The 25,981-nt window shown below is 46.5% G+C and overlaps 1 protein-coding gene across 1 annotated transcript in view; it reads left to right on the forward strand.

Annotated features, from left to right (window-relative positions):
• Positions 1–25,981, forward strand: part of LOC142571804 (hemicentin-2-like) — a 309,978-nt gene that overhangs the window by 253,502 nt on the left and 30,495 nt on the right. Inside the window, exons 7-11 of the mRNA XM_075680429.1 lie at positions 869–1,246; positions 7,262–7,398; positions 7,916–8,069; positions 9,167–9,484; positions 21,462–21,575. Coding sequence (XP_075536544.1) covers positions 869–1,246; positions 7,262–7,398; positions 7,916–8,069; positions 9,167–9,484; positions 21,462–21,575 — 1,101 coding nt within the window. The remainder of the gene's footprint in view (positions 1–868; positions 1,247–7,261; positions 7,399–7,915; positions 8,070–9,166; positions 9,485–21,461; positions 21,576–25,981) is intronic.

Below are 25,981 nucleotides of genomic sequence, written 5' to 3' on the forward strand. Positions count from 1 at the left end.
AACTCATAGGAATTACCACAGCGCAAAGACGTATATGTTTACAATACAAATGCATATTGGCAATTTTGTTGCGTATATAGAAATTACTACGCCTTCTAATAAATGAACCGTTTTGCTGAGAATGCAGCTATGGATCGCAATTCTTGCCTGTCTGCAATCATTGCCACAGTGAAACTCACGCCATAGTGGACTGTTACGCACGCATCACTAATTCACTAATCACTCATCAGCATGACATCACTAATCACTAAACGTCACGAATCAGCCTGACATTTAGTCCGGTAAATAACGTGCTATGCCAAAGAAACCGTAAGGGCATGAACTGCGTTTGTTTTTTAATATATCCAGGATTTGTGCGGAAGGCTAAATTTAGTTTCCTTTCCCCGTTGTAATCCCAAAAAAAGTAAAAAAATAGGTGTGGAACAAAAGACAACTTGCCGCCGGCGGCAGTGAAAGCCAAAACACCCGCATGACACGTGAACATTACTCCCGATTAACCATACAACAACAGTTGTAAGTACACAAGAGGGCCATTGTAAACATTATTCCAGACGTCTGTCTGGACATGCGCATTTAGTAAGGCCACAGTGCTAAACTCTTGCATATATGTGGCCGCCCTATCGTCGCCATCATCATCTTCAGCAGCAACAACGACCGTTTTTCTTGCCCCTTCCCCTACTATAGCGTCGAGTTGTAATCTCAAAACAGCCAAGCTGAAGTTGAAGTCTCTGTGGGTGTCCGTAAGCAAATTTGCCTCTCGAGTTGTAATCTCAAAACAGCCAAGCTGAAGTTAAAGTCTCTGTGGGTGCCCGTAAGCAAATTTGCCTCTCTCTTCCTTTTTACTGTCCCTCTTTCGTTCTCCTCTCAGACGCGCCCCACGCGAGCCTATCGCTGGGCCAAGGGCTGCACCTGGAGCGCATCCACGAAGGGCAGGACGTGTACCTGGAGTGCGCCATCCGGGCCAACCCGTGGATCAGCGACGTGCTGTGGACGCTAGACGGCGAGCCGCTTGAAGACGTCGCCCTCGCCGCCGCCATGCAGAACGGCTCCTCCTCGGCGTCCGCGACCGTGCTGGCGGCACCCGGAGGCCCGGGCTTCACCCCGCAGCCCCAAACGCACGTGCTCCTGCAGGAGCAGTACCTGGTGCTGCGCAACGTCACGTCCAAGTTCACCGGCAGCTACGCCTGTCACGTCCGCAGCGCGAGGGGCGAAGCTGTCAGCAACTCGCTCGACCTCCGTGTCCAGTGTGAGTGCTACTTCCGAAGCTCATCGCCTCCCGAGTCTCACTCGGTTCTTCTTACTCCATCTCCTTTCATACAGTCTAAGCCCCCTACGATCTTTACTTCTGTGCTTCCTTTCTTGGGCCCCGTATCGAAAAAAAAAATTCGTTGTTGCCACGGGACGTTGTTTCGCGAAAAATCGTTACGAATTGCAACCACGCAGGCCCTCCGCGTGGCGCAGAGGCGTTGCTGAACTAACTGAATTCCTCAAAGTTTAATGCGTCAGAAAAATCGTAAAGTAGGACCTAAACACAATCTACAGACACGATAGCGTCACATATTAATTTGAATATACCAGAAAACATATTTCTTTTACCCGGGAACTCAAACACAAGCCCGTGTTCCAGCGTTTCTACGAATTCATAGAGCGGCGCGGCCCGCTCGGTTCCTTGCAACACCATCGCGCTCGTCTGCGCACATGCGCAAGAAAGCTGCAGTTCCCGGGAAGCGTGACACGCAGTCAGAGATCTTAAAGGCGAAGGTTAAATGTCCTCCAAAATTTTTATTCAATAGAAAGGACTGTAAAATAATGAGATTTAATCACCTTTAATCGGTGGTTTAGCAGCTTGCTTTCCAGTAGCTGCGAGAGAAGCAAACAATATATATTTGCCGAACGTGCCAAGTTGCTTGCGTTCTTGCATCCATTTTGCGTTTGTGATACGGGGTTGGGTGTTTCTTATAACCCCACGATATATACGGCTTTCCATTTAGGACAGCACCTCCCGTGACTCATTCGCTGCCTGTGTCATTCCCGTCGCACGTTGTACCCTGAGAGTGAATCGATCGCGGTGCACCTTTTTCTCCCGTTTCCGATGCCCTGCTACCGAGCTCACGTGCCATGCTATATAGCAGCCGCAGACCAAAGACCCGCGTTTGAGCCGTGGTCACGCTCCTTTGTCGAAGCCAGCCACTCGGCGGTGCGGAAGCAACCGCGCGACGGAATCTAATCAAAAGGCGTAAAGCTGGGGGGGTCCGAGATGTTCGCGTTGCCAAACCACCTGCGCTATTTTCCTATTCCCCTCTTTCAGACGCTGTTCCTGAACGTCATCAGCACATTCGTCTATGTCTTCTCTTTTACGTTCCTTTCTCGCTTTTATATTGTGGGTTTTACTTTTGTTCGTTTTCCTGCTATGTCTCGTTTTTAATTTTTTTTTATTATTTCCGAGCTCGATTGAAGCCGCACATAGCTACTCTGTGGTCTGTCATTTGTCATTTCTACATTCATTTATTTCTTGTGAGACACTGCATGAAGGAGTGTAAGGAAGTGTCATTCAGTTCCACGCAGAATTCGCAGTTCTCCTTGGCTTTTCACAGGTTTCAGTGGCCTCTCTTTGTAGCACTAAACATAATGCAAAGGCAGGCAAGTAAAGAGCGGACGGATATTGCCATCAAAGGTAACGAAAAGCAACGCGCGATGGTAAAAACGTTTCCTCTGTCTAGGCGGCGCTTGTAAAGTCTACCGTCTTTTCTCGCAAATACATTCATAGGCAAAGTATACTTTGCCTCAGCGATATTTTAAGCCGGCGCTGCGTCTATCGGAATGCGCTGGACTTGAAGCATTCCACTTCCTGTAGTACTGTAGCTTTCGTGTTCGATCTTTATTCATTCTTCGATACCTTCAACTCGGTATACGCAAAACATAAAACTAACGGTATGTTTACGTGTAGTCCTAAGACACTCAAGAAAAGTTCTTCGCGAGCGTCTGGTGCGTTCGTTAAGTTTGGCGAACCGCCTTGTCGTACAAGTTAAAGGTATTCCACTTTCGGCAACACCATATATCATCCTACAGGAAGTGCAAAGGAATCCAGAATTCAAGACGTACCCAAGTTTATGCTTCCTATAGCTTAATACACAACAAGGCTGGAAGAATGGAACAGTTACTAAATAACACACTGAACTGATTTCTCTAAGGTCTGTGGCCTCACTGTCAACCGGCGCCCGAATTTTATTATCCGCTCTTTAGTATCTTGAACTCTCTGTGCAAAATATGAAACTAGTTGACATGGTTACATATAGTCCTGAAACTCTTTAGAAAAGTTGTTCGCGAATGGTATTCTACATTTGTTACCCCGCCGTTCCAATAATAGAAGTTACGCATCGCCCTAGTGTATAAGTTCAGAAGTTCCCCTTCCGACAGCACCATCATTCGGGAAGAACACATTAATCTTCATTTTGGCACTAAGGCCGTACTCGTGTCTGTATGTTTTGCATAACAAAGCTTGAGGAAGGTAACAATGAAGAAAAATAGACGGTCACTTAATTTATTTTAAATCTGAAACCCTATTGTTGGTGTTCATGTGTGTGTTCACACGTGACATGAGCAGTTTTATAAGTAAAGACTGACAGCAAAACTGGACAGAAAAAACGCGCAGTCAGGCTCAATATAAGCGGTGTTATTTCACGCTCAGAAAAACACTTATGTAGCACGTATTGAGCAACAGAAAGTTGTATCGGGAGTTTCTCATGTTTCTCTATAACTTTCTCAATGACACTTTTCATCTTACTATAATGTCTCAGAAATTGATTTATTAAGTCTCACTATGTAATTAGCCGCAATGCAAAAGAAATATTCTGAGTATCTCCAAGCGACAGCAAACAACATTACTTGGGTTATCTCTAGCTACGTGGCGTTTGCACATTTTTAAATCTTGGTGCATGATAGTTGGGGCACCCTGTATACTTCATTAAGTGCCATATCTCAATGAGCATGGATCATCGTGCGTTTTTTGCAGGTATGCGCCAGGATTGTTTTGACAAATGCACGCTCATTTAGATTTTGTGCCGAGCCTTTATAAATGCGCTTTCGCTCTTCGATTGCGGCACTTTGGCGCCTTAAAGAGAGTATAGTGTGAAAGAAAGGCGTGTGGAAGGAAGATAGACGCGGCAGAAAAGAAATGGGTGCTCGCATGCTTCTCACTTAACTACTACGACACTAAGAGAAATGTTTTTAATAAACCCGCCACTTCAAAGACGCGTTCATATTCTTCGATTGCGTTCTTTTCTTTACGATTCTTTCTGCACCTTTTTACAATGGTTAACCAGCTAAACCATCAGTCCACTTCACCGACCTTCACAGCTCCCCCCTCCCCCTCTTCCTACTTCTTTTTAGGTTTGTAGTTTTTTTTTTCATACAGACGACGCGTGCTACTCCCGCGCAGGGTGTCTACCGAGTTGAAATTTTCGAATTCCTTGAGTTTTTTCCGGTTTTCTCTGAGTGTCGTTACAAAATTTACTGAGTGACACAGAACTTTGTTTTAGGTCAAGACGGGGTGACACTATGTCGCCCGATGCTGTCACTGTCTAGTAAGCATGTTCAAAATTAAATACAACTTAATTCAGTTTGAATAGTAAAGAGTAGTGTTTATTTTATTCAATATAGAAAACTGAAGGGAAGGTTTAGTAAAATTCACAGCCAATAAGATATCTTCGAAAAAAAAATGGTAAAGAACATTCTAAATCGTGCCGAACATTTTCAAATACGAATAAAAAGAGATGCATACAGAAGCAAATATTTTCAAAAATGAGCTATTTCTATCAATTGATAGCAACTTCATTGGTATTAGGCCCGAACTTTGTCGCAAGTGAGATTCTCTCAGCAACTGGAAAGTCAACCTTAACTGTCCTGACACACTCTCAGCCCACGCAGAATCCCTCAGTGTTGCGGTTCACTGCTTTAAAAAGTTCATTTTTGTTTGAACGACGGACACCTTCATCACGGCGTCAGCCAACACTGCTTTTTCAAGCTCAAGCTCCCTCAAAGAAGAGGCGGCACAGTTCTTTTCCCGATCATTCCTCAATGGGGCGGTCCTTTCTGTTCTCATCCTCGTTCCGCCGCGCGTTCGCTCCACGGAAGATGTGAAGCATCCTCCTGGTCAGTTGTACAGTCAACGTCCGATGTTTCGCACTCCCTATAGGGGCCGCGAAAACGTCCGAAAAAATGAATGCATGTCTTTTACTGCCCTTATGAGATTAAATCGCCTCAGGCACGTCCGAAAAAAACTCTGAAGGCCTGCCAGTACACTTATTATGCATATCGGTGCTCGCACTGTGATAGGAAACGGCGGATGCACGCCTGTATAGTTATGGAGTATGCATCGAGGGGGGGTGTCCCGGTGACAATTGCCCTATCCCACGTTTGTTAAGCTTCACCGCAATACTTTACTTATGCTTCACCGTGCAACATTACTATGCTAAGGCGAAGCTGCTTTTCGCGAACCGGCATTATTCAACGCGTCGTGCTTCCTAAACTTCGAAGCCAAGCGCGATGATTACAGAGGCAGAGTCGGTGCCATTGCTGACAGCAGCAAATTCTTTCAATGGAAATCTTGGCACCGAACGGTAATAACCTTAATAGCGAACGTCGAAGCAGCTAGGCCTCGTGTTGGCGCGGTGGTGGCTACGGCTGCCAGTGAATGTGTGTGCGAGAGAGCCGGTTCGAGGCAGGGAGATAATAAAAACTGCGGTGTTGGCTTTGATTAATACTGTTTCGGCCTTGCGGTCGCGGCAAAAAGTTAAGAAAATCGGACGGCGAAGGGTGCTCACGTCCGAAATTTCATACCTTCTTATATACATTGACTGTATCAGGTACGTGGTGGCGCCGCGCAGCCGTCCGCATTATCGGGCATGTCCCCAAAATCGGGCGTCCGGAAAATGGGTCGTTGACTGTAAACTAAGAACTCCTGCAGCCGAAGGCTTGGCATCAAAGACAATTGGTTACGATTCTTCCATTTTGCTCCAGCCAGCATTAGGGCGACTTTCGTTCCCTTTCAATAAAATGACAGCTAATTTTCCCTGATAGGAGCCGAAATTCCCTGTGTATTTCCAGACTGTCCAAATGCCTGAGAAATCCCGGTTTTTTTGGTTCGTAGACACCCTGCTGGCGCCATATCATAGCCATCGTCGCCGCACAGCCCGGCTTGCGCGGGACTATGCTTTTCTTCACACACTTTCGTTCCACTCGCTGAGAGCGGGCCTTCGTCGTGGGGAAGTCGTGACACTAGTAGCAGCGGCGACAACACCAGAGTGTTACTCCGAGCCTTACTCATGGCCGCTCGCAACAGCCCCCTTGCAGGAGCATTGAATCCCGTGATACACGCTGGTACCGTGGACTGACCTCAGGAGCTGACGCCGCGGACAAGCGTAGCCCTCCACCTCACCTCACCCCTTCCCCTCGGAAGCGCAGATGAGATCACCCACGTGGCTGCAGATGCCTTAGCCGCCGACAAATCAGCGCATGCGCAGGCCGCCTCCCCTTCTCTCCTCCACCGCTTTCCACCTCATGCTCCGCTTTCCTCCTCGCCCGCACTTCTTTTATCTACCGCTGCGCTCCACGTTCGCTTTCACCTTTCGCTGTGCCCGTTCGTTCGGTTCCGAGGTATAACAACGCCGAGGCACGCCGATGCTCAACGCAGGAACGGTGCCTAAGAGCTGCGGTCTAAAACGTTCCTGGCATAAGCGCAATCAGTATGGGACTGAATTTACAGATATCTTCACTCGTACCCATTGTTTATCATTGACGGGCCGCTTCTGCTAAAGATATGTTGGCAACTACGACTGGTCGACTCCTGTTCTTATGAACTGCACTAGCATACGAACCGCTTTTTCGCAAATGGGCTCTGGCCTTCAGTAAGCTGATAACACAGACGTTCTGTGTATGTATGCTGCAAAATACGGGAGTCGTTCTACATTCTTATTTACTATTTTTTTTTAGAATTTCTATCGTCAATTTAGCACAAATATCCAAAGTGTGACAGCCATACAGAGAGTCCTCGATAACCTAATGGCCTGTAAGTGATTGCATTCTTCAGCCAGTCAGATCCGTGTTTAAAGAGTGTTTCCAACTGCAGAGGAGAAATGAGACCGAACCAGTAATCTCTGTTTTCGTACAGTACATAGCTTTAGGACTTTGGGTTAGGCAAACTTATGGAGTTTTATCTGAAGAGCATCTCTCACGTGTCCTTGCGTGATTTGCACTTCGACAGATGCACCACGCTGCAGGAAAGGGATGCAGGAAGTGTTTCGGTACTCGACCTCTCGTGAGGAGCTCTCCATCCCGTGCGAAATGGACGCCGACCCAGAAGACCTCACTTTCCACTGGATTATGAAGAACAACTCAGAGGTGAGAGAAATTGCCTCAAGGACCATCCTATGTGTGACCAAATTGCATGGCACAGCGTGGAAATCTAAACACACAGCGAGCGTAGGCAACACATGGGTGCGCCGGACAACAGGATTGTATTGGCGCGCACGCATGCACACATGCACACATGTATACGCAGAGTTTTGCAGTATATTATTACGCCAAAGCCTGCGACTCACCTTGATGTTAAAGGCAATCTTGTGCAACCTGAAGTCGCATCCTTCATTCTGTCGCGTTGCACTTCGCCACAGCAATATTGTTCGTCTATAGATGTGTGCCTGGGCGCACATAATAGCGCCCTATTTACACGGCTGACGAACATAAATTAACGCAGCGTAACGTGGCTTTTCGCTTCTTTGTTATTGACTCTAAGTCGACGAGGGGTTAGATGTCTTTCAGGCCGCTTCTGTGTTCTTTTTTTCCCTAAGCGCCTCCATTTTTAAGCAAACAGCAGAGAAAATAAAGTTCTTTTTTTTTCTTTTTCTTTTCGTTGTAGGTGCGAGACCTTTTGACATTCACGACCAATGGTAGCCGGAGCGTGGCTCGATACAAGCCGGCCGTCGCCACAGAGTTCGTGTCGCTCGTCTGCTGGGCCAACAACTCGGTGGGATCGCAGAGGCAACCCTGCACGTACTTCGTCGAGCCACACGGTACGCAACGCGCAGTCTTGTTAGGGTGTCAATGCAATCATTGCAATCCGTGTGCGCAAGTTTGGCAACAACAGATACGCGCGCCAACCAATTCTCACTTTTTCCTACCTCCGGCGCCGATAGCGATGGAGTGTAGAAAATTGTAACTGCATGCACGGGCAGTAACGCAGGGGTAGCTAAAACCGATCACTGTCGCAATGTATGCCAGTTATCCGGTCGCGCGAAACTGTACAACGAATCCTTTGTTTGTAAAACAAAGGTTGCACCGAATCACCTACAGGTCACCATTACTGTCATAAAAGATGCTCAAACATTAAAGCTAGCCTTGCAAAATGTCTCGGTAATTTTTAGTGCTGTTGCTACCTGCACGTCTTTGGTTACTTCCACTATGCTCCTTTTATTAATCACTTCTGGCCCTGAAAGTATCATCATACCTTGCTGGTATGATGATATGATGAAAGTATATTAAATAAATAATGTGGGAACACATGACGGAAACTGCTCTGGTCGAGACCATGTCGGCTGCTGGTCTACATGACATAACAATATGAGACTGAGCTTTGTTTTCATCTTATCGGTGTTTTAGCACCGCTGTCAATGCTTAAGCATCAAGATAAAAGGGGGTGGAGGGGGCTCTGGATTAATTTTGACCATGAGCATTTTTTTTTTGCATTCCGTCACCATGGGAACGCGGCCATCAAGGCGGGAGTCGAACCCGCGACCGCGTGCTCAGCAGCGCAACGCTATAGCCACTGCGTCACGGTGGCCGGCTACGGAAAAAAACATCGTTACAAAATGCGTCCCCACATCTTGCGCCCCAAACACAAAGTTGATGGCCGAAAAAGCATCGCGCGCTCTTCTGACAGGTTATATGTGTAACGATATGTAGAACAGGTGCCCGGGCGAAACAATGCATAAACGCTAGAAAGGTGCAGACAGGAGACAAGTGAAGCCTCTTGACCAACCCGTAAAATCGCAACAAGTGTAGGCTGTTAACATAAAGGGCTTGCAGTACTACAGCCACCGTTTTCTTTTGTTTGTTTTTTTATGAGCGATGTCCTTTTCTTTTGAACTGGACCACGCGGTCACGTGCGCAGGTGCCCCGAAGGCGCTGTCCGGCTGCGAGGTGGTGAACCAGGCGATGACGTGGTTCTTCGTGCGCTGCTCCGAGGACGACTCCGAGGACCGGCCCGTGGGCCAGGAGTGGTACCTGCTCGAGGTGTTCCACGCGGACACGGGCGCCCCACTGGGCAACGTGAGCGCCCGCGGCCGGCCCGTGTTCCACGTGGACGACATCCCGCCGGCCACCGAGTGCCTGGCCCTCGCGTACGCCGTGAATGAACGCGGAGGGCGCTCCGAGCCGGCGCGCGTCGTCGTGCAGGCGATACCGCCGCCTTCCAAGCTGCTCACCAGCGGTGAGTGTGCCGAGCTCCTCGACTAGCGTCCGGTGTCATAAGAATGGAGAGAGAGAGAATGAAAATGGAAGAAAAAGGCAGAAGGTAAAGGGAAAGAAAGCTGTAAAAAAAGGGGGAAAGAAAGAAGAGAGAGCACTGAGCGTGCGCGCGTCCGAAGCTGCACGTTAGCACTACATTGAGGGCTGTCAAAAACTGCAGCAAAGTAGTTTGGCATTCTGATCTGACGGTGGTCCAAATGCCTCCGTCAACGAGAACGTTCTCGAGTCCATAGAGGCGCGGAATTTCTGCAGTTGATGCGACAGGTGCAAATTCAAGCAGAATGCTTCTTCTAATGCCTTAGCATTCTTAGGGTACTTCACGCACTTTCTGGGGTCTCTCTCTCTCTCTCTGTGTGTGTGTGTGTGTGTGTGTCGGAATGGACAGAAGTAATTTATTCTTGGTCGTATTTTTGTCGAGTATGCTAGTAAGGACGCAAGTAATCAAGAACGCAGTTAGCTTCCTTGCATATTTTAGTGCGAAAGAACTACCAGCCCACCAACCTGGATTTCGCCTCTGTCTGTATAGAGCCTCCTTGCAATGCCGCGCGCAAAATGAAAATAACGTGAGTCCGACGGTAGGAATCGAACTTCAGCCATCGAACATAGCAGCCTCGTGCTCTAACCATTAGTCCACGATACCCTGGATACTTCTCTCGTTCCAAAGCCAGCCAGCTCTTCGAAACGCTCGGCGTGCACACCCTGTATTATTTCCTTATCTTTCTTTGTGGCACCACCCGCCGTGGTTGCTCAGTAGCTATGGTGTTGGGCTGCTGACCACAAGGTCGCGGGATCGAATCCCGGCCACGGCGGCCGCATTTAGATGTGGGCGAAATGCGAAAACACCCGTGTGCGTAGCTTTAGGTGCACGTTAAAGAACCCCAGGTTGTCAAAATTTCAGGAGACCTTCACTACGGCGTGCCTCATAATCAGAAAGTGGTTTTGGCACGTAAAAACCCCATAATTTAATTTTTTTTATTTACTTGTGGCAGCTCGCGCGTGACGTCCTCAAACTCAACCGTGCTCCCGATAAAACGCGCACACGTGCTGTGCCGCCTAGTCACTCCTGCCTTACGCCTAGCCTTGTGCGCTAACGACGCCCGCAGGCGTATGTGTGAAACAAAAATGAAGGTAAACCCGAAAAACAGATATCTGATCCGTGCGGGCTGGCGCGCGTCTACGCATGGGGTGTTTGTCGAAGTAGCGCAGTCATACCAGCGCCTCGTTTGCCGCCAGCGTCGAAAACGGCGCGCGATGCCTACGAAAGATAACCGCGCGGCGATAACCGCAGCTGACTTGCGAATTTCTTGCCAGCGTTAGTCGAACTCGTCCTGAGCGGCGGCGCCTAATCTAACGCCGGTGCGCCAGTGTAAGGCACGGGTGGCATCTCCGGCCCCTATTTCGCGCGTTATCATAGTTGAATGTCTTTCTCTATGGCGTTATTACGAGTATTTGTGAGGTATACGCAGGAGGCACGAGCACGCCGTCAATGCCGATACAAACTCATGCAAAGACACACTACATATATCGGCTTTGTGAGCGGCTACATGAAGTGACAAGCAAGCACCGGCCGGCGATTCGGTGACAAATTTTAAGTTCCCAAGGCCAACAAAGCAAGGTACGCCGTTCATTTGCATGTCCAGAAAGAACGGCGACGGCTGAATGTCACAAAAGCACTCCCACGAGACCCAGAATATTAACGCTGAAGCAGGGAAGCGTGCCACATAGAAAGGCAGGCGCGCGGGCAGGCGGTGGATCACTGATTCGTAGGTGATCATTTTCCTGACACAACAAAGCATTCAAGTTCATTCCAACTTACCATGTAATCCTTTGACAGGAGCCGGAGAATCCACAATGCTGCGCGGTTGGACCTTGCAGCAGCGAAAAACGCGGGAAATGATGAAAGCCGGGAGGAAGCCACCGCTGCTCGCACATCCGACACCACCACAGAATTAGAAATCAGGGCCGCTATCTTGTACACGTTCGAAAAGCCGACGTTCGATTTCGCCTAGCGCGATTGTCCATGCTGCGCCCATATCGCGGCCTAGGCCAATTTAGTCCACGCGTGAGGCGAAATCGAACGTCGGCTTTTCGAACGTGTACAAGATAGCGGCCCAGGCCTACGTTCGTCTGGCTGTGTTCTTCCGCGCGGTGGCGTCGTCGCGCAAGTTCCGAGCGAAAAGTTAGTTTGATTGAAGCTTTAATGCTGTATTAGTCAAATGGACATGGGATGGGCTTCCTGGTCATGGCAGACAGTAACGGTACTGACCACATCAGCCACACTAAACATAACTACTTATCATACCCCAAAATAAGTTTCCATTGTAAAACGGATTCGGAGCCGTTGAAGACCGTTACAGGACGTGGCAGGTATTACGGCGTTCGTGTGGCTACGGTCCCGTAGGATGTTCCTGTAATTTTGCGGCTTTCTTTTAACAGTGTAGATCGCGCGGCGTGTCCAGAAAGGAGCGCGAGAAAGGAGTCTGGTTGCCGCATGACGTGTTTCTCAGCGTTCGCACGCACCGGTGCGCCATGCATTTCGGATGCCACCGCAGGCTTCGTGGCGGCGGCGCTAGATGGCGCCAAGTGCTCTTACGGAAGCGCGAAAGAGGAGCCTCGCTGCACTACACATGTGATGCATAACTCGTATCGACGGTGGCAATACGTTGTGTGGCTGTATCGACTACATGCTAGGGAATTACCGCCGACAATCATCGTGATATGAGATCTGGCAAATTTTTTTATATAAAATGTACGTTTTAGTGCATGTTTACAATGTATGTTAAAATTTTGTTGTAGGTTGTATGATTCTTTCGAAAATCTCTACATTTGTCCTCGCAACGAATGGCAGTGTCATGTTCTACTCCGCGTTTTAAGAAGTGAGTAATGAAGAGGGACTTGATTATGGAACTTTTTTCCTCTTCTATCAGTGCCCAAACAGCTGAAAAAACGGGGAGAGAAAGCACGAACTGCTGCAAAGTACTGTTATTATCGTTTGAAACCTAGAAAAGGAGAAAAAAGATAATGTGATAATATACCTAAGGCAGAAGTACGAGACCGGACTAGCGTCTGGTCTCCTACCTTGCGTTGGGGCGAGGGGAACAAGATAATAAAACAATAGCAGAGAAAGCCATTGCACGCTGTTCTTGCACGACGGTGTTCTTGAAGGCGCAAAAACGACCTCGAGTAGTCAAAGGTGTTCGTGCTCATGAATCATAAATGAGGCCATAAGTCTATTCAATGTCTTGTGGACTGACGAATGGTCACCATGTTGATCCTCGAGTGTCTTCAGGAACGGAGAGTAGTCAACTGTCCAATCGCCTCAATCCGTTATAGGCGTTGTTTTACCAATGCAAATCGGGAACAGCAGCACAATAGACGGCGGACGTTGGCTTTGTCGCCGCACATATCGCAAGTGACACTGGTAGCCCTCCTGATGAGTGTGTTCTGACGAAGACAGCGCCTACCTGCTGCCGACCCAGGTGTGCAGTCTTTTCAGGGTGCCGCTCTAAAGGAGGTAGACAATTAAAACGTGTGCCGTGATGAAGGTGCTTAGAAGAAGGCTAACGAAAAAGCTTGTTTCTGTGTTATAGGTATAAGCAGCAGGTTGTTTCTGTGTTATAGGTATACGCAGCACCAGTTCGGCCATTAAGGAATGATGGGAACACAGAAGCCAGTACGCATTAGGGGCTGAATTTAATATAGCTATTCGTTCGTAAGCGCTCTTTTGCCACTGGCTGGCTGCCTTTGCTAATGATATGCCCAGTATTAGGATTGGCTGGAATTTGCTCTTATGAACAGTGCTATGCGTAAGAGATTTTTCGTGAATATGAGCCCAGAGGCCAAATTCGCGAAGCATTTCGTTCGCAAGTGATGTAGGTCATTGGCTGGCCGTCTTCATTAATTAGATGTCGAGCATCAGTATTGGCTGGCATTTCCTCCTCAAAACAATTTTAGGGTAAGAGCTTTTAGTTAATACCGGCCCAGATACTGAGAAAACGAGGAGGAGAAGCTACATGTATGCTTAAGGCAGAGGCGAATCCTGCCGAATTCGCAAAAGCTTCTCGTTCGTTAGTGTTCTTAGCAATTTGGCTGGCTGCCTTCGCTAGTAATATGCCCAGTATGAGGAATGGCCGGAATTCGTTCTTGTAGGAGCCAATTCCATCTCGCAATTAGGTCGTAAAACATTGCTCTTACAAACAGTTATAATGCAAGTTTTTTTTTTCTGAAGCACGAGCTTCGTGGTATATTCGCCGTAGCTGCGCCGCTCTAAAAATCTTTGAAGTTCTCACGCGTATGGGAACGAGCATTAGATAATGCTCGTAATTTGGTTAGATTCTTTTTTTGTGTGTGTGTATTATTCGTATGTATGCCATGCAGCAACGACACTGTTGCCGTAAATGTTATGGCAGAGGAAAGGCAGAGAGAATAGTAGAACCAAGTAGGCCCCAGGGTGTTTTTTGCTCATCAGTAATATTGGTGCTTACTATTCATCATGATGATGATGATGAATATTAGTGCTTACTAATCGCCAAGTTTAACATTTACGACAATGGAAACTTTGGTACCTTCGAATAAACATCTGCGCAGCACATGGACTCCGTGAGTCAAGCAAATTGATAACTGCATTTGGTACAATAGTACGCGCGTTGTTAAGATAAGAAATTACGGTTTCTCCCATAACGCGAAGCGGTCACGCTATAGCTGGCGAAATATAATGTGCAGTAAGCCTTAGACTGTTTCGTGCACTTTTTATTGAAGTTAACATTCGCAGGCGCCAGCTAGTCGTCGTATACTGATATGTAAACGTATGCAGCGCGAAGAGCGCAATATAACAGCAAAAAATTAAAGACGTACACAAAGAGAAACAATGATTACAAGTCCAAGTCTTTCGTACAGCGTCATTGCAAACGCGGCGAAAATGAGTTAAGGGAATAATGCGAAGCGCGTAATCAAAAACAAACTCAAGATCAAAATTGAACCAACTAGTATTATGAAGCCATTATGATCGCCAGCCTCAACAACGTAATGCCCTTATTTAGGAACCATCTGATGTTGCGAGGAGAATTCCAAAAGCCAACATGCGGCTGTACTTGAACTGCGCGGTCTCGCATTATTGTGCGCCTTCCAGGATGTGATTAGTGTTATTGCTTCCTCTTCCTCGATAATATTCACCCATCGTGTTTACTATTACCGCACGCCTTTGGATTCCTTAAACGCTGTGTTGTTGTTTTGTGCTCCTATCAGCAGTTCTAGCGATTCCGTTTATCCTTTTGCTCTACGACTCTTTTTTTGTGTTTCTCGGCTGCTATGTCGTGGTTCACAAACCAAACTCTGACTTGTTATTCAGCGCACGTGTTTCTACCGTCTACCGTAAAGTCTTGCCTTGCCGCTTTATTTCATACATGATATCGCCTCGTTTTAGTCCTGACTCGAACTACTGTGTCTCTAAAATGTTGGCAGGCGTTCACTAAACCATGGAGAAGAACCGCCCTCGCAATGCATTCACCAAGCCGCAAAGTATAAACTCCACCGCGTTTTGAATAGAATTCGTGGCTTCGTGGTGCGGCGGACACGCGGAATGCCATTTCCGTCGCCGAGACGACGATATGGCTTGGGCTGCTTTCGAATGGCCGGAATTGCGCTCATTGCTCCACTATAGACTCGACTTAACCGAGCTCGAGCAAAGCAGGTTAGTTACCAGACCAGTATTAGTTTGCGGCAACGGCTGAAGTAAAACGCGTTCCTTCTCTTAAACAACAGCACCAAATGCAATAGTGTGCCTTCTGCAATATCCTGTCTCTGTTGAGTCTCTTGAGAAAGGATTAATTTCGGATGGTAAGCCAGGTCGATCAAGGCGAACATACAGCTTTGTTTCTGCGCCAGTAGGGCTGCCGCAGGGGTGTTTGCTATAACGATCGTTTGCTGTACGAGAGAAACATATTGGACTCAAATTCGCATTTGATTTGTCTAAGCCTACGTTTTACTCTTGTTAAATTCAGTTTTAGGTTGAAATTCAGGTCGCAGGCCCTGATCATTGGGTTTGGATACATCTGAAAGAGGCCCCGTCGTCTTTCGTTAATCCTTGCGTCTTCAACATCCAGCCGCAGTAGTACGTCTCTTGCAGCAAATAAAGAAAAAAAAAGAACGCAGATTGTTCAATTATATTGGGGAACGGATAATACAAGGTAAAACAATGTAAGCACTGTCCGAAAGGGCTGACCCGGAAGTGGACGTGATTATAACGCACATGATAAGCGCTGTTTTTAACACGTCCCACTCCAGTTTGCACTTCGCGACTTAAATGTTCCACAACATGTCCGTTTTTTCTCTACCATGAAAAACGGCGTGATGTGTACGCTATAACATTAAAACTACAGCGCGAAACGTTCTTCTTTTCGTTTTTTTTCCAGTAGCGTTATTTACAATGGTTCGCCAAAACCGAAATTACCAACGGTGTTCATCTTTGACGCTACGAGTGTGTTAGGTATTCCTAGCGGTCGGGTTCTGCCCTTTGCACATCCCCCAGGGAGAAAGCTTTCGCTAAAAAGCCGTGGTCGATGTAGAGAACTCAGATTGACTCTGGAAATTAAATCGTGCGTGGTTCTGTCCCGTCTAAACTATTTTGTTTTCTTCTTTCGTTTGGCGTTTCTGAGAACCAGACAGTACGGGCGGCCTCCCTCATTTCACATTTTACTGGTACCTTCGCTCGCTGTCTTCTTCTCTTTTAATACATCAATGCCAGAAATGGTCTGCTGCTATCCGAAATTATCATTTCCGAGTTTATTGCTCCAACTTGTTTTTCTTTTTTACGTTAGTTCATCTTCGCTTTCCCTTTTTTTTCATTCTTTCTTTCTTACTCGCAATTTCAAACAAGGAAATAATGATCTATCCCGGATAAGCAGGAAAGAAGCGATGTCGAGTTCATGCTTGAGATTTGCTCTGCCCTACAAGTGCGTAATTGCGGAAGAACAGCGGAGCAGTTCCCTGGGGACCGCAATTTGGTTTATCCACGTGAAATCTTCACAATTATATATATATATATATATATATATATATATATATATATATATATATATATATATATATATATATATATATATATATATATATATATATATCGATTGCCTTTATCATATTCTGCGGGAACAAGATGAGGCCACGGACCAGTCCCCACGCTATTACGTGGTCTGCGTTAATAGGACACGCAATAAAAGGGGAGCCATAGTCTGGCTGTTGGGCGCTGTGCAGTACTCAGAGAGCTGGATTGAGCCCGAGAAAGACGGGAGGTCGTGATCGCAAATCCGGGCCCGTATTCGTAAGAAATTTCTTGCGCTAGAACCGTTCGTAAAAGTCATGCTAGCGAGGCGTGATGTTGAACCCATTATTGGAGTAGGCAGGTGGCAAATAGCAAATGGCGCTTGCGACCGAAAGGCCTTGTGAATTAGATATCTGGTGCCCCGCAAGAGCGACCCCTGATTGGCCACGCGTGGTTTTATTATGATAGCCAGTGAACGACTGCCGGCCTACCCTGCATGGTTTATACCTCGCTGAATGTAACTGCTTCTGCGCATGCCGACCCCTCATTATCATAACCCAATTTCATATTTGTTTGCCCTCGCATATTATTTATCAAAAAACAAACAGCAGGGACCGAAACTTTAAAGCTCTTAGTAACGGTTGTTCTCCATTTAACGGCCTCCTTGGCTAATTTGTCGAAAGTTGCGATTGGCTGGCGTGTGCCCTTATGAATATTTCAAGCAGAACAGAATAACTTTTCTTTGTTCTTGTATGTACGCGGGCTCAATTTGTCGAAGTGCTCAATAAATATTTAAGTTGATAATTTAGGTGCTGCCTTGATGTCGACTTTCTTTGTAACCATTACTTGCGTGTTGTTTCCATTAAGAACCACTGCAACTTCGTCGAGCTTCCAATACTTCGCGAGCTGCAGTTTCCACCAGCATGCACAGAATTAGTGAAGTAGAGCCAGAACAGCTCTTTTCCGCGCCACCGACTTACTTCACTTGCGCCGTCGGCGCGTATGGAATTGTTCCGGAAAAAAACCGTAAAACGGGACAGAAACGGTCATTTCCGCATAAGACGGCGCCCGCAAGATGGGAAGACCGGGATAAACGCTGGACCGAATGGCCGGGTCAGCATGCCTGTTTGGCTCGATGTGCGGTTTGAGAGTTGTCCTTCTTTGTCTCTCTTTTTTTTTCATTTCGTTTACTAAACCGATCTATATTATTTTGCTTTTCTGTTCTTATGTGACAGAAGGAAAGTAAGAGTTTGGTTATAGTGACATACCGAGCTGCGGAGCAAAAATCTAGCGCACCGAAGAGTCGTATCGGGGAGGTGCAAAATAGGAGAACCGAGTTCAGCTTAACGAGTAAATTTAAATGCCGTAGTTTACGTTCGTGTTTAGTTACAAATACAGTGCTTGCCGATATAGCCGCCGGTTTTGTAGAACCTAAGAGCAAATGAAAGTGGAAAAGGTGTTATGAAACCAAGGTAGCACCGGCTACGTTAAATAAAAAAAAAATCACCTCCCAAGCTCTCCGTTCAGATGGTTAACCAACGAAGCTGAAACGTGCGGCCCCGGTGTTTGTTAAACGACGCCTTGGTAGGCAGCGGCATCCTCGGTACGCAGTTGCTGCTTGCGCTCGTCTGAACGAGCCTGTTCTTGTGTCCGGGCTGCAGCATCGGCACGGCGTAGACGAGCTCGTTCCCTGTTCTGCTCGCGGCGTTGCTGATCGAAAGCTGCCTGCTCCTCAGGAGTACGTATGGGGCGTGGCCTGTCCATTTCAGGGCCGGAGAAAAACTGCTGCGCGCGCTCGGCTGCGACGGAGAGCAATGACGTCACTACCGGCTCGGCCAATTGCGCGCTTCTTTTTCTCTTTCTTTTCTCGCGCATGCGCATTCAGTTACGTCAGAGGAGCTTTCGGCGTACAGGAGACAGGCGGATGGATGGACGGACGGAGAATCGGCTAGCCACATACATCTTCGCTGTAAAAAAAAAAAAATACAAGAAAACGTTCAGTTAAGCATGGTAACTTACAGTAATTATACGTAGGTTGCTTCGTTTTCGGGAAAGCAGGGACAAATTGGGGTTTTTGTTTCCTGGCACGAAAACCTGGTACAAATAGGAGACTTTGTTGTCTGGCAGTCGAAAGTTCGAGATTTTCCTGGTAACCTTTGTAAGCAAATATCTCAAGCAATGGTCTTATTTTGGACACAACCGTTCTCCTTAAATAACCGAAATCACTCACAGGAACATGTAGTTATGAAGACAAATCATGTGACGCACACATATATACAAAGCCCCGTTATCAGGTATTATTAACACACTTAAAAGAGACGAACAAACAGACATGGGTTTGGCGATCCTTCTTTGAACATGAAATATATTTGGGCAACCGTCCTCTCAACGTAACGTCTACCGTTAGCATTGCAGAGCAACGTTAATGGTTTGTTAATTCGTATTCTAGCGCATTACCGCCGTTTAGACGTATGCGACGCGCAAGAAATGCGGGGCAATGCGCCATTGTGCCAATGCGCCAATACGCGGCTACTAAAAATGCAACAAGATTTCGTTCAGTCAAGGCTTACAGGCATAGAATATGGTATATATTTATAAGGGCACGTTTCGCCTGTTTGTCAACCGCAAACGAGGCATAAGCCATATTCATATAATAATAATAATAATAATAATAATAATAATAATAATAATAATAATAATAATAATAATAATAATAATAATAATAATAATAATAATAATAATATATTGTCCACTTGCTCATAAAAGTTGAGCACTGTTCATAGTTTTTTTTTAACAATTGAATTTATTATTACCTTGTTTAAAAAGGCAAGCTTCGGGAAGCAATCGGGTTTAATTTTCATAAATTTTGTACATGGTGAAAGAAGCGGGAATTTACCCGAAAACAAAGGACTAATTATACGTTGGATTGGCAGAGTAGCTACATTACGCCAGTTACATTACACAGCCAAAAATTCAAGTGACTCAGCGTTATATGTACAATGGACATTAAAAAAAATGTGCTAAGTTTCGTCCGCGTGACGTAATGACTTAAAGCGCTTGCTTTCTTTTGGCATGGCGAGGTTCATAGTTACACTGCTTTGTGCGATGGCATGATGATGTAATGTCCGCGATGGCGGTAAATAATGTTCGGACGAAGCTTGCGCCTGCTATTCGTAAGCTTGCTGCTGGAAAAGAGCGAGTTATTTCTTTAATTTGAGTTTCGGAAGCTTGAAATGGGAATTTCCCTCCATTTTGGTCCCGTCGAAGGGAAAGGCTGCAAAGAAAGGGCAAAGACGCGGCTAGCGGGATGTACGTAGCCGATGACCCTTGCTTGACGAGGGAGGCACAACGGGACAGTTGGTCGTCAGCGATGGGTGACTATCGTGGTGACGTCACCAGAAGGCGCAAACGCCGTATTACTCGTGCACTGCACGCCACGTGTCCATTGTGGGAATCCATTTCTCAGACCGTGGCCGATCGACCGTCTTGGAAAACTTTTTCCGGGCTATCGTTTACTCGACAGGTGTATACGCAAGCCTAAAGTGCCGCGTTGACAATTTTTGTTGACATGTGGCCAGCAATTACTATGCTACAGATTTTTTTTTATCCGAAGGTCGTAGGTTGGTAAACGAGGTTGAGATGAGGCGACGCAGCAGAAGTCAATCGCCCTGCCGTTTTAGTCTGCAGGCGCTGTCTGCTTATTAGTCTTTTAATTGCACCCATTAGCTGAACCCTGTTGCGGTACGCGAGGTACGATTTGCTTTCGCGGAACGTACGATTGCTTTGCGTTTGTAACGGTCTCCCTTGTTGCATTCTTTATGTTGTTTTTAGGGGGAGGAGCAAACTCCTTAAGCCATAGTAGAACAAAGGGGGCGTAGACGAGGCCCAATGCTTGAATAGCTGGCGGACACTCACAGGACGATTCTAGCACAGGATTGTTGATTGGTGTGCCGGCGGACTGTCCTAAAAGCCACTCGGTGACGATTGCATTGTAAATGTTCGAAGCGGGGCACTGAGGCGTAGAAAACGTGGCCCGTTAACCCGACCAAGCGTTCTGGGATCATGATACCTGCGGGGCTTTGCACTATCGGCTCTGCCGGTACAGGATCACCCTATGTGTTCCAGTGTCCGCTTGTATTTCTATGTGCGTCTAGTGTAAAACGATGTATACACAAAGCTCCTTCAAGTTTCGTCTGTGTCGGCTTCTATCTATACGAAGCCTCCACCGAACCTAGCGCTGCTATTCGTAGCGGCAGTATTGTTGACTTGCGGAGACCGTCTCTTGCGGTGCGTTTCGGGCGCCCAAGTGGACAAGGGATACCCGTATACCCTCGAGAGGGAGGAAGATCAACACTGGATCTTTACTCTGATAACAAAGATTGTATTTCAGGATGAACGAAAACGTCGACCATGTAAAGTCTTTGTAGATTTTTCTGTGTACAAAAAAGGCGAAAAGAAGGAAGAAAAAGAAACAGGAAGCGCATTCCGATTACAAGCATTTGTTCTTACTTCCCTCTCTTTCTTCCGAATCCCAATTTTTCCCCATTCCAGTACAGGATAGCATAGCGCAAACGGTGCACAATAGGAGACCCACTTAAGCTAAAACTGTAGCGAAACTGGTGGCATTCGTAAATGGATGTTAGCGGCGCTAGAATTGTTCGCCGCAGTACGAGACCAAAGTTATGACTTCTGTTCGCTATTTATTTAACTTCTCTTTTTCGCCGCACTACTCCAAACGAAAGAAGCACCTCTAAAGCGTGTACTAAGTACTCTCGCCGTTCCTCATGTTGTTATATTGGCTCCTTTGCTTGAGAGTAAACTTTATTAACAGCCTGCATCGTCACCTTGTCTCATCTGCAAGCGGTCTCATAATCGTCACTTTCTTTCTTTCTTTTTCATTTAGGAGCCGTGCCGTCCGAAGCGAAGAACACGGCGCACCTGCTGGCGCTCACCGTCCTACTGCTGCTCCTAAGGCGGGCCTTGCTATCGTGCACCTCTGGATGTTCATCCAAATGCCGTGAGTCTGCCTCCTCTCTCGGAGTAAACGTAACCGCAGGAGAAGCAGCGTGATTCAAGGGGCAAGTTGGTCAGTTTTCGTCTCTCTGTGACGGGTTTTGCGGGAGACTCGCGAAAGCAACAACTTTACACTAGTTTCAGTTTCTCAGTTCGAGTTCCCAATTTCACTTTATTATTCACTCGGAAAGCAGTCATTACGTGCAAATAGCAAGCAGACCAGGGTCCCAAAGTCAGTGACTGCAGCTCGGTTAAAAAAGAAAAATCAAATTCCATAGAACACGTGGGTAAACGCAGCAAAATGAGAAAAGCGCAGGGAAAACAAATGAACGCGCAAAATTCAATACATTGGTAAGCGAAAATAAACAATGAAATACAGATATAAGAATGCAGAACTATACAGCAGAACGTATTATCGGGCATGAAAATATTCACAAGAAATAAAACATTTAAATTCATGTTTGAATGCATTCAAATTGCATGATTCCTTAAGTAATGTGGAAAGTAATTCCATATTTATAACGCTGAAAAAGCGGATGTCATTTTTCCATAGTTGGCGTTACATTTAGGTAGCAGAAAGTTGAAATTATGCGCAAACCTAGTGCAGTTGATATTAGCGAGTAATCATCAGTCTACAAATTTCTAAGGAAGCTGTTTGTTGTATTTTATATTTCTAGTACGCCATTGGTTCCTGCATTTGCTGCAGATCTGATTCTACAGAAGACTTGAGAAGTAGATGCAGACTTTATTACAAACAATTAGTAGTCTAAGGTAACGATAACTTTCAATGAAATATCGAGCGACATTAAGGTCTGTTCAACTACTGCTGTAACTGCGAGGGATGGACGCCCGTTTCTCTTTCTCTCTTTGTGTGTGCGTGTGTGTGCGCGCGTGCATGTATGCTGTAGCATACGGTATCGCTGCGGAATAGGCAATGCGCTGTATTCTTTGTACAACATGACTTCCTCCAGGTCATGACGTCGTTCAGATATATGCTCCTGTACCGTTAACTATACCGCGCATCTGCGGATTGTGGCACGGATGCGAGATTTAATTGGTCCTGAGTTTTTTTATTTCCGTATAGAAAAACTGCCTGCGCAGCAAATAAGTGTGGCCAAAGATTGAAGTGACTCGATCATAAATAAAAAGCTTTTTTTCCCCATCCCCAAGCGCATACTTGCTAGAGACATAATGGGGTTCTTGTTTGTAAACATGAAGCTTGCCCGTACATTTTATTCGTATGGTAGGGAACACTGTTTCAATACTGCTGAACCATTCCGACAGCATTTAAATGCGGCCCAATTTCATATGAAAGGAGATCACGGATGAAAGTAAACAAGAAGAATACGTTTGGAGATGGTTGAGCGCACGTAAACAACAAAAGAAACAAACAAAAATAAACAAATTATTGACGTGATTCAGTGACGCCGCAGATAACGTCGCATGCGCGTGCGCCGTCATCTTGGTACACAAGCAGTTCGGCTATCCTGCCCCACGATAATGCGTTCGTCTCGGCCTAGTATCGAACCCGGGATATTGAGCTTAGAAAAAGAGTATCATAAGCACCGATTCCTTGTTGATTCCCCGCAGCCGATAGTTGGCCAAAGTTATTCCCAGTGATGAAGTTAAGTTCTCGTCTACAAGACACAACTTATTAATTGTGAAGATAAAATTGACGTCTGGTTCAATATATTTGCTTGTGTGCGCGCACTCCTGTACTATTTCGGTTTCTGTTAGTAGCGGAGCAAATGCTTCTAGCATAAGAATGAGATGCCGTTCCCCGCAGGGAGAAAAAACGTTAGAGAGGCGGGCAAAATACAGTGCCGTGGATTGGGGTCGGAGAGTGGGTTCATTATGGGACCACCCAATTCCGGCAACACGGCGCGGCAGCAAAAAGCTTTTAATTCGCCTCAGGCGAGCGGAGATCGAAGCAGACGCTCTCGAGGCCGAAGAGGCGACGATCGTTACAGTCACGGTGTTGAGGAATGCGGAGAATTTAATTAGATATTCGAACGCTGCTATCTTCGCCGACCGGATGGAAAGGAGAGCGTCGGTGGCGTCGAAAGCGGGAGTACGCTCTATCACCACCCTCCTGAGGGTTACGCCCCTGGCCCCACGAAGAAGAGGTGGCGGAAAGCGTTGGCCCCGGGGCGTGAAAAACCACCGCATAACCGAAATGCCTCGTTACTCCTCCCAGTGCCCAGAAGTGGTGGGTGGGCGACGGAGGCGCACTTTGGTCTACCCCCTCGCGCAGACTCTTTGAAGCGCGATTTATGGCGACTCGTTAGTGATCGCGTTTTGGCGCTAACGTGCGTGTTCTTAACTCGAGCGCCACTGGTTTCCGCCTTGGCGAGAGGACACGAGACTTCGCTCTCAACGAGGAAAATATTTATGCGCTTTTTTAGGGGGGAGCGAGTGCGGGGGCATACCTGGGAGTATACTCATCTCCGATTCGATCAATTTCTTGTAATTCGTCGGGTCAGCATCCCGGCGATAGCGGAGACGGGGCGGTATCTGAGTCAACGACGTAAGGCAATGGAAAAAAAAATTACGTAAAATTAAATTAATGGTTACGAAGCAGGGCCCCCTCGGACTTGTAATCACTTAGCAGTATTCGCTACAGCCAGATGCGTGAGCAGAGCAGGGCACTCAGCCTAGGAAACAGGGCCAGTGTTCGTAAAAACGTTCGTGCGCTAAAGCTGTTCGTGATATTATATTCCAGCCAATTGTGATGTCGAACATATCATTAGTGAAGGCGGCCACTAAATGGCAAAGAGCACTTGCGAACAAAAGTTTGTCTTAAAGCTTTCCTTTCGTAAAGGCTGCTTGTGTTTGAACTGCTTTCTTTGCGAATCTTATGTGGCTAATCAGCATCGACCAGCGCCTTCTTAGGAACCGCTTCATAGCGTATGGAAGTGTTTGTGAATATGGGCTCCAGGTTTTTACAATACCAGATACAGATTATTGCAACAAAGACTCAATCATGTCCCAAATTAAAGACATTGTTTTCAAAAGAAGACATGTGGTTAGGTTTTGGTAATTGCTCTTTTTATCATTGTGGCAATTAAATAGGTCGACCTGTGCTCATTGAGGTTATTCACATGCTCTTTGACTGGAATTACACTGCAGAGATAGCTCGTACTTTAATCCCTCCGCTGCTGCCCAATGTACAATAGAACAAATAACAAATTCGTAAGAATGAAAATAACGTAGGTTTAGTTAGTGCTTGTAATCGAAGGTACGTCGAAGGTTGCAGACAACTTGGCAGTTTTAACAAGGCATGAACTTTTGATGTGAAAATTCGCAACTCCACTAGGAAAGGTAAGCTGAACATTGATCTGTGTGGACCCATATGAGTCCTTTCTTCGCGTTGAGCGCGTGTACAATGGGCGTTGTCAAAAAACGCACTCTGCTATCACAGAATATGATCCTTCTTTTCGCCATGCTTTTATTCGGCGTTTGCTAGTTCAATAACGATTCCTTCTAGCGATGCAGGTCCCGTGTTTCAAGAATTTTCTCGTGAATACTCTATAGTCTTCGTGCATAGTGTGATAATCCTTACAGAAGCATCTAAAGATGGCCACTAGACAGTTTTATTTTGCCTGCAATACAGGAATACATCGCCCCTTCTAAGAATGCCCTGAAGCAGAGCACTAAATGCGAGCAGTACACGAAACATTGCTGCAGAAGACGGTGCAGCCTTGTTTATTTTGACAACGGCGAAGGCACCTTAAATGAATGCATTACTCGATGCGTATAATGTTCCGAATTATGCAGATTACGGTGGAATTCGTGCTCGCAGCGGACGACGATGAGATCAGTTGCGGAGAAGCAAACGCAAAATAGGTCGGTAGACTAAGGCGCTTAAACGTGGGCTATCTTCGCATTTCGCGCAGCAGATCAATATCCCATTTGATGCGCGGACATGCGCTATCTGATCCCAAGAGGTTCCGAATTCGTTTCTTTTTTTTTTTTCTCTCTCTCTCCGTTATTGCCGGTCATTTTGTCCCTAGCTCGGAAAATGTACGTGTTACCGTTCCTCGGGACCTGGCCTCGCTGGTAAAACGCACTGCACCTACGACGCATTTCGAGCCAGCGCAACTGTGGTCAATCTCCAAGCGTCGCTATAGTTTGCTCTGGTCAGAACATCAGGTTAGGTTTATTGGACAAGCACAACGGTACCCATAACGACAGTGGTGCTTTTTTTCTTTTTTTTTTCTGGCGGCGCAACGCGCAATATCAGTTCAAACAGTTGAAAGCCGTGTGAGTAGCATGTTGAATACATTGCCATAGACTCGGGAAATACATTTAAGAAAACAATGAAGTATGTGCGGGCGTCGTCATAGTAACACACTAGTTACGATTCCATCCGCAGTGAGGGTTGCCTATAGGTAGCGTTGCATAGCGTCA

The sequence above is a fragment of the Dermacentor variabilis genome, chromosome 2 (genome assembly GCF_050947875.1).
Source record: "Dermacentor variabilis isolate Ectoservices chromosome 2, ASM5094787v1, whole genome shotgun sequence".
In the NCBI taxonomy this organism is placed as follows: domain Eukaryota; kingdom Metazoa; phylum Arthropoda; class Arachnida; order Ixodida; family Ixodidae; genus Dermacentor; species Dermacentor variabilis.